At 45.6% G+C, this 18,519-nt stretch overlaps 1 protein-coding gene across 9 annotated transcripts in view; it reads right to left on the reverse strand.

Moving 5' to 3' along the window:
- Positions 1-18,519, reverse strand: part of LOC120896761 (serine/threonine-protein kinase PAK 3) — a 53,762-nt gene that overhangs the window by 18,355 nt on the left and 16,888 nt on the right. For 6 of the 9 annotated variants that reach the window (XM_040301174.1, XM_040301179.1, XM_040301173.1 and 3 more), the window contains exon 4: positions 12,338-12,349. The exons of 2 other annotated variants lie outside the window; for them this stretch is intronic. In XM_040301174.1, coding sequence (XP_040157108.1) covers positions 12,338-12,349 — 12 coding nt within the window. Of the gene's footprint in view, positions 1-9,299; positions 9,443-12,337; positions 12,350-18,519 lie in introns of those variants that run through there. One more of the 9 variants, XM_040301181.1, reaches the window with a different exon arrangement.

Below are 18,519 nucleotides of genomic sequence, written 5' to 3' on the forward strand. Positions count from 1 at the left end.
TGTTTGTGGCAAACATAGTCCCTCCTTTCTAGATGAACTTTTGTGTTTCAGTGTAGACGTACGTATGTAGCAACAGTCAATAAACAATCGTCCGTCCTGCTTTTATGAGTCAAAAACTAATGCCTAAGTGGTGGCAGCTAAAGCTTAAGAGGAGCCTTTCGGAAAGCTTTTCGCTGTTTGTCGCTAATTTCGAAAGCATGCACTTGGGAAGCAATCCACAGACACACTCACTCAATCGAACGTGTTAAGAGCATTCTCCTCCACACTGCAGAAGTACCATGAAGCCCTTAAGAAATGGATGGACAGCTGGCCGCAGTTGTGCAGTATTGCTGGTCCTTTGAAACGGATAGCCACAGCACACACACACGCAAACATAGGGAGACAACATTAATACCAAACCAATCGCGGGAGTCACAAACTAATCCGTCACAATTACTTTTCGATTTGATTAAAAATTAAAAGAAAGTCGTTGGAAAGGCAGCACAGATCAAAATAACGATTTGATAGTGTGTGCACACGTGTGCGCTCTCACATTATGCGATACACAACTGCTGCATGTGTGTCAATTAGTGTGTGCTGCTAAGAGGCGGAATGTAGGCAGCCGAGAGGCACAACCATCATATAATTTGTACGATTAAGCTCATTGCATAAGCGTCTGAAAGATGCTCCGGGCTGCGCGCTCCGTTCGCTGGTGACTGGGGGATTCGAGAGAGTAAATCGAATTAATGCTCATGAAACGCACCGGCACCACAAGAAGGAAGGCCACCATAATCGCCCGTATGATGGGATGATCCACACACGTGGAGCATGATGTAAGCTCACAATAGCAGCAAGCGCAGCAAGCGAAATACATTGTCCACCGCGCTGATGATTTGAACAAAGCAGCCTGGTTTAAAGGCTGTAGTGCTGATTGCCCGATTTCTCTGCGACCAACAAACAAGCATCGCATCTCTCGCATCAAGGGTTGATTTTATCTAACTCTTAAAGCGTAACCGTAGCCCCCCAGGGATTATCTAATTTTTTGATGCCATCTAATGTCAAAACATACATATTAACTCATTTTAGTCAAATTTTAACCGAACAAACAAGCCCCTCCTCATGAAGGTATTACTTTTTCAGCCAGCTAAAGCTCACCTATTTCTCAACCCGGGACCCCAAGGGCACAATCAGCGAATGGGGAGGTTCGTTCGTACAGTGGAGGAGAGAAAATTAGCGCAAAAATTCTTCGCCAACGGCATCCACCACTACCACCACCCAACTACGTAATCATAAACGTAATGATATTTTACGACCACAGCAAACAGCATTGCCACAACTAGAGCGGTATACATCCTTCTTGTGATCGATTTCGGCACGAAGCAAAGTCATTCCGCCTTAGTCTGATAATAGCACTTTGCGTCCTCTGGATGTTTTTTTATTGTTGTTGCTACAAATCGCTGCTACCTTTTCTCTCTGGACAGTTAGGGAATATTATGAAATCGAAACTTGTTTTTTTTTTCTTCTCCCCTGCGGGGGAATTTGTTGCTCAACTTGCAGCTCAACGATAAACCTAATGCTCATTTCACTCCCTATAATTTGATGAACTAATTCAGCTCTCCCCAAAGTCGTATGTTTCAACACAACGCGTACCGGAGAGAGAATTTGGTATACCCCAACACTGCACTTTAGGTTGATCTCTTATCCCTCTGTATCCATTTTTTTCTTCGTGTGCTACTCTAACGATGTAAATAGTGGTCCCACAAAATGGTGCAGTGGTCGTTTCTTTGCATTATCGAGGCATCAAAACGCTGCAAACAGTTAGAGTTACTCCACACTTCTCAAGCCACAGTATCAAGATGCTGTGCTACTACTCACAGCAAGGAGATCGGCGTCGTTTTCTTTCCTCTCCCCTAATGGCACTTACTAATCTTTTCGATCGAGCCCGATCGAAATTGCCCTTAAACAGTAGCCATCGGCCGGTTTTGAAATCAGGGGTGTGTGTGCCTTTGGAGTTCCATTTGTGATTGAAGCAAATGCTACAAAATCCAGTATCGTTGCACAGTTGCACACTCCTCACCACAAACCGCGCTGACAGTTTCCTGGCCGATTCCACATAATTCACCTCTCTCCCGTACACGTCTGGCCCATTTCAGCACACTTAGCACCTTGATGGAGTGCTGGTGCCGGCTACTGCCACGAACAGGGAGGTTCCTGCTGCTTGTCGTTTGATGTGCTTTATCGCAGGCTTGCGGCGAGTTCGCATGTCACGCTCGTGAATGATATGCCGATAGGATCTGCATTGAAAATGGGATTGAAGGAAGTGTCCGTGTGTGTGTATCTGAATGTGTCTGAGTAAGGAAACATGGATACAAATTCTTTGGAGCGTTGTGAAATTTACAATCGCTGTTTCTGCGGGTACGGGGTTGAAATGATTAAAGTAACAGGGTGTGAGCCCTTTCGCTTGGTACGTACAATTTGTCATATAATGGTCAATCGAATAAGTGATTACTGTGTACACCATTTGAGAGCACTGAACGATCGTACAAGCGAGCAAATGGCATACTATAACTGTTCCTTCTTAAGACATTAACAACAAAACGTTCCAATGTTTAACAAAAGACGTATTAAGCTTCAGATTAACATGGAAAACATCGCTTAAAATAATAGAACAAATAAACCATTCCATTTAGCAAACTGTTCAATTAATCAAAACAGTAAAAAAACAGCAAATAGTTGCTGTGACCCTGTGTACATTGCGATCATGAAGGCATATGCACGCAAATAACCGCGGAAACCAACTAGCGCGAGTTTGAGCGCGACCAGAGAAGAAGCAGGCTCAGGACAGGAACGTGACTTTATCGTAACGAAGCCAAATGCCGGGCCCGGGCCATCGTTAGGCACGCTTAGCCCAACGGATACACACACTCAGGCACACGGGTCTAGGCGGGGGATAAAATCAGCCAGGTCAAACGTATTCGTGGGCTGACAGCAAACGCTAAGCAGGTTAAGCCGTTTCCGCGTACGCTGGATTAAACGGGAACTGTTCCACCCCCCCTGCCAACGCCACCGGGGGGAAACCTGTCGCACATGCCCCCCCGTCACGTCACTTTGCCATCGTTGCATGTGGTGCAGAAAAGTGCAAGTGTCGCCACAGTCCCGGGCACAAAACACGGCGTGGAGGGGGTTTTGGAGTGGGGGAGGGGGGGGGTCTGTTACGCAAGGGGAAACGTGGTGGAGAGAGATAGAGAGAGAGAGAGACCCTCTTCCCTTTCATTTGTTTAGAGACGTCGAGGATTAAGAGTGTGCGGATTTTGTGTTGCTGTGGAAATGGCTTTTACTTCCCACGTGCGTACGAGAGCGAAGCACATTTGCAAAAAGAAGGCTCGGTTTTTCCCGTTCCCGTGCTGCTTCGTACGAAATAGTGTGTGCTGCAGCACTGTGAGCGACTTTCTGCTCGAGTGTGTGTTCTGTGTGTGTGTGTTATTGTTGTTATTGTTGGGTTGCTGATGGTTAGCTTTCCGATTAATATTAATATCGTACTTATTTTTATGATTGCGATTATTTATTCCCTGCGCACTCTCGGTGTCAGTGTGGCTAGAGGCATCGGGAACGGTTCCCCGCGTTCGGTTGGGAAAGTTGCGTCCTATGTCTTGCCTTTTGACACTGGACCTCCCACAGGGCGGGCGGGTGTTTACAGAGCGTCAGAGAGATAGAGAGAGAGCGAAATAAAGATAGGGAGTGTAGGCCAGCGATTCATCGTCGCTTAAGGGGACTACAATTTATGGGATTTGCTGGGAAGTTACGCTTTCCGCTCATTGACTTAACGACAAGCAAATGCCTCTTAGACAAGAGCAGTTTGATTCGAGTAAGGATAGTTGGTACTTCTCGTTGCATACATTTACAATTCATTCCCAAACAACATTCATAAAATGAAACGATAGAAATACAAAAAATGACAAAAGATAAACTTGCTATTTGCTTCGTTCTCGCTCGGCAAGGATCGATGATCGTCGGTTCGCAGCGCAATAAATATACGCTTGGAAATTCAATCGTTTGCTTTCCACCACACATGCAGCAGCTACCCCTTCGAGCTTAGGGCAAAAATGCTGTCTGGGCCTAATAGATATGTTTCCGTTCGTCGCTTGCAAAGGCTTCCGCAAGTCTTTCGATTTGAAAGTGAAATTGAAAACGATTTTGCATCGCTTGCGTGTGTGTGGGATGAACGGCTTGCGTTGGATACATTGTGCATTGGTTAAAGAGCGAAGGCCGGAAATACAATGCAGAAGGTTTGTTTGTCATCTCGGCAAGAAATTGGCTTAAAAAAGAGTTTATTTCATTTGGCACATAATTTATGAATTCTAACGGTGGATGAAGAACATTAAAAAAAAACAAAATATAATCGTACATAAGCAGCCCACTAACGATACTGTGTAAATGTAAAATGAGGCTAGTAAGATTGTCATTTAAATGTGATTTAATCCCAGCCCATACATAGCACTTGTGTGCCACTAACGTTACACTCACCCCGGTACATTTCCCCTTCCTGGTACATGAGTTTTTCAAATGAACCGTAAGAGAAACAATTCACACGAGAAACCCCCCTCCCCCTCCCCTAAAGGGCACATCATGCTTTCATCCTTCTGCTTTTCCCCCTTAACGAGCCGCTCATTATAACTTACCGCTAGAAGATGCGATATAGAATAGAATAGAAACACGCAACGGGGAAATGCGAACGCAGCGCGCTGCTGGCACAAAGCTTTTCCGCTGATGAGCGAAACACAGCCAAGAGTGCGGAGTGCGGTTGTTCTAAAGCAAAAACAAGAGTGAACGAACCGTTCTTATGCATATTCTAGTTTCAATTACGAGGGAGCTTTAGTTTACACTCCCTTCCACCGCGTCGACTTCCGTCAGTGGTTTTGTCGGCGTGTCTGAGTGAAGACAAGTTTCTTGACATCATCAGAACACTGCCCAAACGAAAGATCTAGCATCGTGTTGGGACTTTCGCGCTCTCTCTCTCCCTTGCACATCCTAGCAGAGATACAACATGCCGACAGGCCCGCCAGGCACCCTTTGCTAGTGCCCCTAGGTTTCCACCCACACGAAGGCGCAAAAGGAACGGTAACTTTACCATCTATTATCATTCCCATCACGATTACGCGACTACGACTCGTCGCTCGTCTTCTGCGGAGCGTGCGGTGTGTGTGGCGGGACTTTGTCTCGAGCTCCGTTAGTGCGTTTCTCATGATGTGTGTGTGTGTGTGCCGTTGTCTTGCAGCAGCCGTCGATGTACCGTGCAAAAGGGGTTAAAGGGAACATTGAATGCTTTAAATTTTTAACATTAACCTCTCAGAGCACGGCAGCACGGAGTGGCGAAGAGTGCACAAGGGGAAGCTCTTGTAATGGAAGAAACATAAAACTTGAGCAAATGCCAGCATTACGAGTTGTTTAAAACATTTTAGAATGGAAAGTTAGAATCATGGTTATGATGCTAGTTACGATTGCTGCGAGGCTGTTTTTTTTAAGAGAAAAGTTAATACGAACTCACTGCAACATTAATTGCCAGTAAAATCATTATTCAAACAGTTGAGGTTTTAAAATTTCTTCCCGAGTCCATTTTGGGATCTTTCAAATTTAAAATTACTTTATTCCTTTTCCCCCACGATTGCTTTACGAGTATTTTCCCCCAATCGTTACTGTCTACTGGTTATATTCCTTATGCATGTGAAAACAGTCAATGATGCAAACAGAAACTCAAGACAGACGAACGAATCGAACAAAAGGAACTTCTAGAGGGAACAACAGCCAGAGCGCACGCGGGTGTCGATGGTCAAACATTGGATGGCAAATACTCGATCAATCGAAACGGAATTGAAAACGATTCGGAATCAAACCAACCGCAACACACACAGCGCGCAAACCAGCAGCCAAACACACAACAACAAAACCACCGATCACCGTTATTTGTGTGCTCACACCGGCGGCAGTTTTTCACGGGCGGATGATTAGTCTCACACAACACACGCCCGCCGTTGTTGCCGGTCCCGGTGGAAAAAAAAGGTCAAATTTCAGCTTGCTTTTGAAATCACGAAAACGTTGACGGCGAGCCCCGACAGTGTTTCTTGGCATCGGTGTTTCGGCACTGCTGTCAACGCGGTGCCCACGCCACGGCGGCGGCAGAGGCGGCTGGATGGGAGAGGTTTTTCTTCTCAATCATCTGCCCTTGACCAAGCAATCAAGCGTGAACCGGGCAAAGAATAAAGAATTGAAGTGTTGAATCGTCTGCACTTTCTGAGTGTGCCTTTTTCCCTCCCAACCGTGCTAGTCTTTAGAGGATAGCTTTTCTCTCAATTTCCACACCGAAAAAACGGCGCTTCAACGAGCGAAGGAGATACTGACGGGAATAATTAATATCCATGGTTTTAAATATTCATCCTCAAAACGGACAAACAGTGATTTATTCGACGAGCAGTTGAGTGTGAAAAGAAGGTCATTTGAATTGATGGCACCCAAATGGAGAGCGAATTTTCTTCGCACAACCAGACCCTCCACCCCTTCCCAAAAAGGGAGGATCGAGTGAAAGCAAGACGACTGAACAACATTCTCATTTATCTTGCAAGACGTTTTAGTTATCCGAAGTAAAACAAACCTCTTAAAAGCATCCCTCCTCAACTAGGACACGATGATACCGACGATTAACTTCTTGTAACTGTTTCGCTAGCCACCACCACCGGGGGTTGTGCTTGAGGGCCGTGTCTTTTTATGAATGATTATTGTTTTGCTTTGTTACTTAATCACACCCCAGTGTACGCACGGGGACGGCCTTTATTTCGGATGAACCTCGGATGTGGAACACCGTAGTAAACACTTGACACATGACATAATAATTCAATTCGTTCAGTCTCGCGCTACCCTTTCGCGATGTGTTTCTGCACTTTTGCAGCAGAAGATGAAGGTAAAGTAGGAGAGAGGAAAGATAAAGCATGGGGGAAAGGTTGCAATTTATGATACACCTCATAAAGTTGCCACACTGTAAAACTCTGCCACCGGCGCAATATAGCAGCCGCGCACTAGATAACTTGATGACCGAGCGAGAGAGAGAGAGAGAGAGTTCACGAGAAAATTGTTTAAAAATATAGCAAAAGGATTGAGGAGCTTAGGAAACTGGGGAATTGTAATTGGATGCTGCGCTACTGTTTCCACAAATTCATTATAAAACGCATATATTAAACAGAGCATCATCCCTCGCCCTTAATAACAGATAACTGTTGTAATGTTGCTTGAAGAGACGTTTTTTTTCTCAACCAGCAACTCCGAAATCAAAGATACAATTACAATCGATGAAATTTGATTCACTTCGCAGTTGACAGCAGTTTCTCAACGACAGCAGCCGCAGCGCCTCTCCTGGCTGTCTTTTGACGGGCGGGAACGGACGGGCGAGTGAGTGGGTGGTGGTGGTGGTGGTCGTCGTCTCGGTAAATCGACAAACAACTATATATCAATTACATCTGTAAAGTCACCTTTTTTCTTGCCACATTTCTCTCTTTGGGGTGTGCTGTTGCATTCGACTGTGTGTCACATGCGAGTGCGAGAAACGGTAGCAGCACCACCATGAAAGATGCACCTCACACACTCAAGCAATGTGGTTTGTGTTTGGAGATTGTGAAAAAAACAGAACCATAGTTAGAGAGACACCCCCCCGTTAGTCTTGGTGATGGAGGAAAATTGAGCCTTAAGCAGACTTAAAACTGAACTGTGGCGCAATGGCAGTGAGGAGCGAGTTATGATGCATACGACTCTATGGAGAAGGGTAAATATTCCTCACAGCAACATGACTGCATCACCCGACGACCAGTGTCGTTTTCATCTTATACCCCCTTTCCAGGGTAGAGATGCACAAATGCACTGTGGTTAGACAAATTTGAAGGCATCTGGAGCTAAGAAACACTGGGGTGGGCTTCTGTCACACAAATGACCCAAAACAGCACCTTGCCTTGGAGGGTTCGTGTACCCCCGGCTACGGGGGGATGCTTTGCGGTTAAAACACTAACCGTGCACACGATGACAAATTGGTCGTCAGCGCAGTTGTAGAAGTTACCGTAAAAGTGGTGTATGTGTCCGAAATGCCACATGGGGAGAAAAAATAGCGCCAAATACCGATTAACTGAGCCACTGGTGTGCACGCAGCTGTTTGCGCAGTTTACGCACTGTCGGATGGATTCCAGCGCAACCTCCAAACATTTCGTTTCGAAAAACAAGGTTTGAGGGTGTGATGAAACGAATGTACAGGCAATTTTGAAACGGTGATGCTTCTTCTCCCTGCTGTCATGTTTTCTACTAGTGGATTAGTAAATGTTTAAAATTGCAATCGTGTGAGAAGTTTAACTTCTCATTCACCTCCCAATGCGCAGTCGCGAGCGATAAAAGTGGGCCAGTGGATGGGAGGTTCGATGCTGCAACGGACTAGTGGCGTGTTAACAAGAATCTTATGTTTTAATGGCGAATAAACATAGATCAAATCGATACAATATTTCCGCGCGTGAACGATGGGCGCGCGCGTTTCGCCATGGCGGAGGATGATTTTGCTTTCGAAACGGCGATATTTTTAACGAAGACACACGAAGAGTTGATACGGTGCAGCACAGCAACAAGTGTCGAAATCAAGCTGCTGCGTATTCAGCTAGCAAGCGATCATCGCTTTACATATAGCTTTATGCGTAATAATAACACGCCCGATGTGGGTTCAAATCTTGCATCTCGACTGAACAAGAACCTATGCTAATGTCCATTACAGGGTTTTCCAGGGGTTCTCATAGTTGTTGGACACTTTCTCGACTCTTTCTTATAGGAAATGAACTTGATATGTTGAGAATTGGACTCTTCTTGGAGGCTTCTAGGAAATTCTTATTGGATTTGTCCAACAAGGATGCTATAGAGTCCAATTCCTGTTAGATTACGTTCATTTCACTTAAGAAAGAGTCAAGGAAGTGTCCCACAGCTATGAGAACTCCTGGAAAACCCTGTAAGATACATTAAATCTTAAATATAGGATAATGTACAATTTTTGTTACACGATCATTTCCCTGTAAATTATAAAAATAATATTCCTCAAACATGGAGAGAGCTAGCTTTTCAGTCGTTAATGAGCGAATAATTACGGAAATAGCCGTACACTATTATGCCTAATGAGGTGCGAATTAATGGGAAATTTATTGTAATTAATTATGACATAAAGTGTCTTCAGTCGTAATTATCTTGCTTCTCACTTCGTCAAAAACGATACAAAAAAATGGCATGAAATTTGTACAGTCACACACACATACCTCAACATAATAAAAAATCAACATCGATTCTTCCGTGTAACTGTTACTGCTCGTTCCCGAAACAAGATGATAACCCAGCCGCTAGAAGAAACAGGAATCTGGCCACTGACACACTACACACCAACAGTTACACACACGCACACACACACACACCACCGCTACACTCTTGCAATTACCGCCCTTAAGATGTGAGACTTGTTGCAGATGCTTTATCTTGCGCCCATTCCTCCTCTTTAAGCTTAAGCACTTTGCAAGTTTTGCAAGCAATTGCTACTTCAATTATGATTTCATTCGAAGCTAACCACTCTGAAACTACACATCCCCACCATTATATCATCAACGGACAGGCACTTCTTGTTGGCAGACGAAAACCCTACGCAATTTATTTACGCCGTGTTCTAGACGACAGGTGTGCGTGCAGCTTCGCTCAATCTATACTGCCCGGCGCTGGTTGCTTTTGGCATGCGCAATCAGGTCAGCAGTTCCAGACAACCACACGATCGGCGAGGCACGTTTGTAAGAGCTTCGAATTATGTCAACGCGATAATGCCCCTCGCTGGTATGTGTCTAGGGAAGTAAATAATGCTACTCGGTTAGAAAATCCGCTAACGGGCCCACCACTTTCCCGACAATAAACCGGAAACCGTACACTGGTATCACTGGTGAATCACTGGTTGAGAGAGAGGGAGAGGATGATTCACAGTGGTATTGCTTTTCAAATAGAACGCAACACCGTAAGTACTGGATTGAAATTAGTGTGGTGTGGTCTTAATGAAGTAACTCATTCCAACGGATTCTTTCCGCTGTTTGATCTTCTGATCTGGAGCTGATCAGCTGGTTTGATCGATTGACATCACACACACAACAGCGACGGGGGCTTGACAGATTCTTCCCCGTTTCCGTGCTCCTCCCCTCGGGGTGTGATCACTCAGTGACACTTAATCGACAAAAACGCATCGGAGCAACCATTGGAACACCATTTGACAGACAGAGGCGGGAACGGGATCGTACGCTCTGTGGCTCGTAGGCACACATCGACATTGATCGAATGATGGTCGCAAATTGATCACGATTTAAACTAAGCGACACATTTTTCCGCCCTGAAGTAGCACACACACACACTCGGCAAATGCAGAACACACACACACACACACTTGCGCAATTCAAAGGCAACAAACAAAGAAAATGATTGAAAATTCACGGCAAGAAAACAGAAACAAAACATAAACAAACCACACCAATCGAAAGCACATTGAGACGCTAAGAAACGATCACAAGGAGCATTGAACAACAACAACAACGCGCGATGATCGCGACACAACCGAATGCGATGGAAAACCGTTCCAAAATGCAACGAGATTCCAATTCCTCCGACTGTGGGCATGGAGCAAAAAGGCCGCCGTGCGCCATTCACGCTGGAGGGCTTCTCGCTTAGTCTGGCGGTCATCAGTGTTGCTTGCTCTCTGTCGGTGTGTGTGTGTGTGTGTGTTGGTGTGTGTGAGATTTTTCCCGTCCCTTCCCATTTTACAGGTGGGCCAGCGGTGGAGCAGCGTGCGAGAGAGCAAGAGCGAGATCGCGGTGGTGGGGAGAAAAACGGAAAGCATCGCTCGGAAACCGATTCAACAGTCTTGCTCAGGGCTCAACCCTGGAAAAGATTGTCGCGTTGTGAGCGAAAAAAAGGAAGTTTGGTTTCACTTGATGGAAACCACTTGTTCGGTGAAGCTGCCAAAAAAATATTTTTATTTTTTGTGATGTAACTTATTTTTGGCAAAACATTTCAGTAGAGAAAACTTTCCTCTTTTGTGAAGAATAAAATAGCAGTAGTGGAGTAGTTTAAAAGTTGCTATTCGGCAGCACGAACTCTCTTCTTACCTAGAGCATCAAAGGGTTAAGGAGATGCAACAAAAGCGTCCACACCAACACCACTAACCAGCCTTTTCACTACAGAAAGTTTATGGCACAGGTTGGACCAAAGACGCTGAGAACAGTTATAAAAGAGAAGAGAAAAAAAACAAACGAAAGGAAAGAGAAAATAAAAAAGGGGAAGCTTGGGAATTTCACGTGCGACAAACACCGTGAGGAGACTGCAACCTAACCCCCCACACACACACACACACACACATACACACACACACACACACACACACACACACACACACACACACACACACACACACACACACATACACACATCAGGCGAATAACGGCCGATCATCCGTTGCCTTCGGACGCCTTCTTCTCACGAGTTTTCGTGACGTGCTCAAGAGGTGGAAATTAGACAGCGCAGCGTAAAACGCCAGGCGCGCAAGAGTGAGAGAAATTCGAGACACATATCCCAAAGTTCCCAACACACTTCTTGGAGCACAGTGCATGAAGCTGGCTAGCTGGCTGCCACGGGATGGTGGGAGAAACGGGATTTTTTGTTTGTTTGTCTGTACGCTTCATTCTTATCTTTTCGTAGTTCTCTCTTTTTAAGCTGGAAAGAGGGGGGAGGGGGTGCCCAGAGTCATAGACAGAATTAGGGAACGGTGATGCACACGGTAGTGATTAATTTGAAGTTGATTAAATCACCCGTGGTTTGGGCGAGTAAAGCTCATCAACTCTTTTTTTATGACGAGTCACTGTGCAATCGAACTAGATCTGGATTCTGGTTCTGGAACTTCGTAGTGAAACATTCCGACGCTGATTACTCCCATTTAATGATAGAAAATGTGTGAAGCAGCATCAACTACCATGCCGAAATGTAGAAGACGCTAATCCAGTATATACAATTACACCAGCTATTATAATTCCATGTAGCATACATACAACTAGTGCAGCGATAGGTACAGTGATAGGAAAAGCAAGGTGACAGGAAGAAAGCATAGCGAAAGCATACATCATTAGCTATATATTTAAAGGACATGCTCGTAAGTGTGCGATTTAAACAACATCATCGTACAAAAAACTGATAAAAAAGAACGTTTGTTATGTTTGTTTCGCCTCCCCCCCCCCCTCTTCTTCTCCATTTAATAAAGCGTAAATGTGGTAATACTTACTTTCAAAGGCAGCTTGTTAAAAAAAACGAAAGAAAAAAGAAACCAACGTAAGATATAAAACGTAAAAATCAATACCACAAGATCGCGCACACGCTACACACAGAGTTGTTCAAAGCAGCAGAGTTGTTAGTGTTATTATAATACGAAAGCAACGTTCCTTTTCTTTCTGTTCCGTTCGCAGGACAGAAGCAAACACGTCGTAGAAACACATACAGCAGCAGCAGCAGAGGCATCAGGCGAGAAAGATAAATATAAAAGCTCTCAAATGCTAGAACCAAGCTCTTTCCACCCAAACAGAAGCAAGCTTTAGTGTAATATCCTTCCCGTTATATTCTACCAGAGAGTATTTCAACATTTTCAAGAAGAAAGATAGTAGTAAAGAATGTTTGTAAGGTTTTCGGACCCCTTTCCATGCACCTTGTGTACACTAAATGAAGCATCAAGATCTGCTTAACGGCACTACACGCTGGAAGGTGGTGTGTATGTGTGTGTGTATTTCTGTGAGTGCAATCGTTACGTTCTATCATTATTTCGACTCATGCAGGTGTGTGCGCACTAGTGGAAGGAAAAGTTTTGTTTTTCCATCGCGCTTTCGGTAGGAGGGAATAAACATTGCCGTTACCGTTTTGCCGGTTGCATACCTTTCAATACAAAAACTCTTTTCGTACACCCTCTTTCCCGAGATTCAATCCATATAATGTGCCGGAGGGTTTTAAAAGACTTTCCCTAATAGTACCAACCACGCTGGGATGTGAGTGGGGTGAGGGGGGGGGGGGGAGGTCCGTGTGTAGCTGTGTGGAGCTTATTTGGCACTTCGACAGAGCGCCGAGAATGCGAGGAAAACTCTAAATGCGGGGTTTTCTGTCAATGAATGCAGCATGCTTGAAACGAGTCGATTTTTCCTCCTTTTGTTGCGTAGAGTTCCTTTTGTAGATGGCGCTCGCACAATAGTGTGTATGTGCGCATTGCAATTGTTTTATTCATGGAGTACGTAGGCCTGGGATTACATAAAACTAAACTTAAAAAAAAAACATTATAAAAGTTTTCAAAAGACACCGGAGGCAAAAGAGCGAAATGGCAGTGGGTTCGGGGTGTTTTCCCTTCTTGCTCATGTACTTATGAGCCCCTTCTCCATGCCGATTATGACCGTATAATAACGTATTTGTGGCACGAAAACGAATCATACATGTCCTCCTCTTTGGCTATGAGATGGAAAATGGTGCGCAGATCGAGAATCGAACTTAGAAAGGCGTGTGCAAGAGCCGTTGCACGTACCACTAGACCATCCGACTGCTATCTACATCACTGTCTACAATGTGATCAGGTTCAACCAAGTGACAAAAAATAAGAGATTTAAAAACAAAAAATATCAACATACAACTTTTGAGCTAGTTTGAGCGTATTGCCACTCGTGATTTAGATTTGAGATGCTCCCAAAAAACATGTTAAATACAAGGATTAAAAAAGGATGATAAAACACACCCGTATCATCCTTTCCGGTTTACATACTACAGAAAATGTCACACATAACGATAAGGCAGATAATTGAAATCGTTTGCATGCTCCATGTGTACTCATTCTCCGCATCGACCGAAAAGATGTCTAAAGGCGGCCAAGTATGCAGAAACGGCAACCGAATTCAGAACGCCAAACGTTCGTCAAGGATAACCAACACAGGGGGGGGGGGGGGATGGATAATGTTGACATTACACGTGTGGCAGCAGTTTGTAAGTGATGTAAAGCGACCAGCAACACGATGCAGTGGAAGCGGCCGCAAATTCCATTCGTCCAGCAGCAACCTTGAAAATGGTTAATCCAAATGCTTGTTGCCCCCCCTTTTGTGGTCCCGCATCCCCGCGCCCAGTCCTGACATCGTGCTCCACACTTCCGTTTTAATATTCCCCGCTCGGTTTCACCCCGTTAGCATTGCACGGAAGGACCGAGCAGCAGAAAGGGGTATGTAGTTGGAGCCGGCCCAATGAGGAAGGTCTTTGAACTGAAGCTGACAGTGCTGGCAGTGCCAATTCCGGCATAAATGGTCTACCAGCTTCATATTCGGTAAATGAAGTGTGACGACGTGGTTCTCATGCTCGTGGGCTTAGTCTTCGAGCCTCCCTGCCATGTCTCCCTTGCACATTGGGTAAATCGATCGCTTTTGCCTTTTCGTTTCTTCCCAGTTTTTTTGCTGTTGTTGTTATCAAACACACACACACACACAGATCTTCCGCTTCGCAAACAAAAGTGTATGAATGTGGCATTCGCGGAAACCATCATACTGCAAACGACGCTCCTTCACATTCCCTGCTCCGGCACACAGCTTCCCGTGCTTCGTTTTCGTGGCCAAGTGCTGGACAAGGCCCAAAAAACCGATAGCACACGTACAGATCATACACACACACACAACGGTGGATGGGGATGGTGTGGACTCCGGTTCTATTTTCATCTCATCTTTAATTCATGCTCGATGGTGTGTGTGTGTGCGTGCGATGGGGTAGTGAAAGGGAGGGGGGAGGAAATGATGCTGTGGTGGGGAAGTGCACCATAACGTTGCGTGGAGCCGGCAGCCAAACGGAGTCTAGTGGTTTTTATTGTTAAGGATGTCGAAAACAAATGATGGGTGGATGTGGGGAGGCATCAGTTTGCGCCTGTGTGTGTGAGTGTGTGGATTTTGACTAACGAAAAACGAAACCATCCTCTTCCGGTGTGATGCTGCGGAGAGCAGTAGCGAAGACAGTTGCCGGTAGTATGTGGCCGGGAAATGCTGATACAGAAACATGACGTGAACTACACTACTGGCGACGGGTAGAGGCTGTGCGGTGCGCCGCTGTGCACAAAACGTTCCAACCACTGCCACTCAAACATGACATTAATTTATTCATCTGCGCTCCTAAATACGTAGGCCCCACACATACACACATGATCCCCACTCTTCGTGAGGGGAAGCAAGGGTTTGACGCATTCCGGGGTGTACTTTCTTCGTTCGCCAGGGCGCTTGCATGCTAAGCTTTGTTGGGGCGGCCACTGGGGTAGTGATGTGCTCTCTGGTGCGTCTGGAGCCGTCCAGAGTCATTTGGAGTCGTTTGGAGTCGTTCGGAGTAGTCCGGAGTCGTTGGGAGTCGTTCGAAGTCGGCCGGAGTCGTTCAGAGTTGGAGTAGTCCTGAGTCGTCCGGAGTCATCCAGAGGCGTCCGGAGTCGGCCGGAGTCGTCCGGAGTCGGCCGGAATCATAATTGGTCGGTCAACAGAAGCCGTGTGGTGCAATGTGCTTGTGATAAGACATTTCCTTTCGTTGTGTTTTTTTGTCATTCACTTTGCGCATGCACTTTATTTGCAAACCTTTGTTTCGAAGGTCGACTCCAGATGAATTCGGATGAATCCATCTGCAGCCGATTCCAGACAACTCCAGACGACTCCGGACGACTCCGGACGACTCCGGACGTCTCCGGACGACTCCGGACGACTCCGAATGACTCCAACTCCGAACAACTCCGGACGACTCGGAACAACTTCGGAAGACTCAGGACGACTCCGGATAGTGCAGGACGGACCTACCTTCCGGAGTTGATTCCGAATTTATCAGAGTCGGTTCAGAGTCGGCTCCAGATTTTTACCAAATTTACCCATCACTACACCGGGGAGCCTCCATCCGCTGAGCATGGGTAATTGAATAGTAATGTGATTTTTGCGCTAGCCCGAATGAGGAATCAAGCAATTCGAGATTAACGACAACGAGGTGAATTATTTATTCTTTTGAAATAGTATTCATTGCATTGAATTGATTGATTGAGTTTGATGCTTCGAGCGCTGTCTACATCTGGTGTAATTAATCCATCCACATATCATTACACAATCGCTAAGACAACATCCACTAACAAGACATCATTTCATTTATTCTAAGGTCTGTGGCACGTTCGCAACCAATAATATAGCCCCAGCTTCTCATCGCTCAACACGCACACACACATAACGAATTCTGTCGGCTTGATAGACATTCTTCTTGAGGGCATAATTTATGAGGACAGTGTTGCGAGCAGCGGCAGCGTGCGTGCGTGCCTGCGTGTCAGGGGTGGTGGTTTCGGGAAAATTGATCGTAAATTCTGTGAAAGGACGTGGCACAGAGAAGAGCTCCCGCGTACGGAATATGCTTGCGGAACATGTGTATTTAATAAAATCATAAAACAATCCTTTCTTCACTCCACTCAACTTCCAGCGTAGCCGACTGCGGCACCGAGGCTTGCACTCTTGTACCGTTCTTGAACCTAATGAAAGCTCGGCAAAGGAGTCCCTTTCTCACGCACTTCAACCATCCATCCGGAGTGGCCCGCCGCTTCCGTCGAGAATTATAACCCATCCTTTGGCTGGCGACAGGCGATACTAAATTTCAAACACACACTGAAACATGCTTCCAAAGTCTTGCCGCACCGAACGGGCGCACACTTTCTCCCGCATACAGTTTTCTTCACCGCAGCAGACAGTTTAACAGCTGCGAGCGCGAAACGTTTTTAATAAACCATTACACACATCCATAAAAGTTTTTCCTCTTACAGTGGCCACTGCATGCGTGTGTGTGTGCGTTTTGGGGCAGCATTCTAAGCCCCATGACACATACCATGGTGGGGAGGGCTTTCCTTTGCCCGATGGTGCTACACACCGTGAAAGAAACTGGCTGGAAAAAGGGCTACAGTGAAGCGATCGTTTTTGGTTGGAGGTCTTTTTTGTTTTTTGTTGATCCCGCGACGAGCTGCGATGATTTAACACCGACGTTCTAATTTTATTACCGACGTTTGCGCAGTGTTTGGCTGCAGCACTTTGCGTGACGGTGCGAATATCGCTTTCAACGCACCGCTGCTCCACCGTGCTTGTGTTTCTCCTTCTGTTTAGTTTTGGATTCACATTTTTTTCTTACTGGATTATTGTTTTTCATTGTTTTTGTCCGGAAATATTCAGATTTACCCCCCCGGTAAATATAACATTAAGATTTCCATTATAATAAAAGAAGCAGGTTTGTAGGATTGAATCTTATCTTAAATCTTAACAATTGTCACATCGTTCTTTTTTTAATCCATTTCTAAATTATGTGAAAGCATATTCTCCCAGGCCTGACTCTCTTCTACCCGTTCTTATTTACAACGTTCTTGCTCTCACAAACTGATACGGCATCAAAAAGAACGGAAGCATTTTATGGACGCATTTGTGATGAGCAAAGTCGGACGCCAAAGCGCAAGACGATCACGGATGCCCCATCATCATGCTGACGACGGTTGGTGGTAATGACGGCACTCAATCATGCTTGGCGCGCACCAGACCCGCACACACACACAACAAGATCATCTTTATCGCTTTTCACTGGCAGCGGGTGCGCTTCCGCCATCGCCATTGGAGAGTAACCGGAGGGAAGAAACTACTAAATTAAAGCCCACTTCATGCTGAGAAGAAAACAAAACCAAAAATTCTCTCACCATTTCGTCTAAGCTCAACACAACGAGAGGTCACGCGGGTGGAGGAAGATTTGAGATTAAAAGTATATATCTTTGAAATGAAACAGACCGAACGTTATGCTGGAGAATTTTCACTATCGCACGATGAACACAATTCTCAATCCAGCAGCTCGGACATTCGTTTGAAAATGATTCGCTTACAACTTCCGCTTGAAAGCATTACAAAAGCAAAATGCATTGGAAAGTGGCACAACACTGCTGCCCTTCGATCTTCGATAACAAATTAAGTTTCCCATCATTTTGACACACCCCTTCATGCCAGCATGAGGGAGGGTCACCGAAGAGAAGCCGTTTTAAAACCGCAGGGAAATAAACATAAAAGCGTGTTTTATCGAAAATACATTCATTAAAAAAATATGTACCCTAATCCTGCACCACACACACACCACTCCCCTCCTCGCCTGGATAAACCGGTCTTGGGCGACACACACACACACACCGTAGCTTGCTGCCGTGGAACACGGTAGATTCTCGGGTGTGCTGAGGATGAATTATTTACTTTCCTTGATGGGCAGATTAAGAAGGGCCGATTAAGCGGACCGATCCATCCACCGTGGGTGTCGGTTTTGCGCGCCCAGTGGCAAGAGGGTAGAGGTTCCGAGAGCTCTCGCGCTTTTACTTTGACCAAGACGTTTGACCTAAGCCCTAAAAGGTGCTTCAGTTCATCAGACAGCGAAACCTGGAGC

Source organism: Anopheles arabiensis, chromosome 2, assembly GCF_016920715.1.
Source record: "Anopheles arabiensis isolate DONGOLA chromosome 2, AaraD3, whole genome shotgun sequence".
Classification (NCBI taxonomy): Eukaryota; Metazoa; Arthropoda; class Insecta; order Diptera; family Culicidae; genus Anopheles; species Anopheles arabiensis.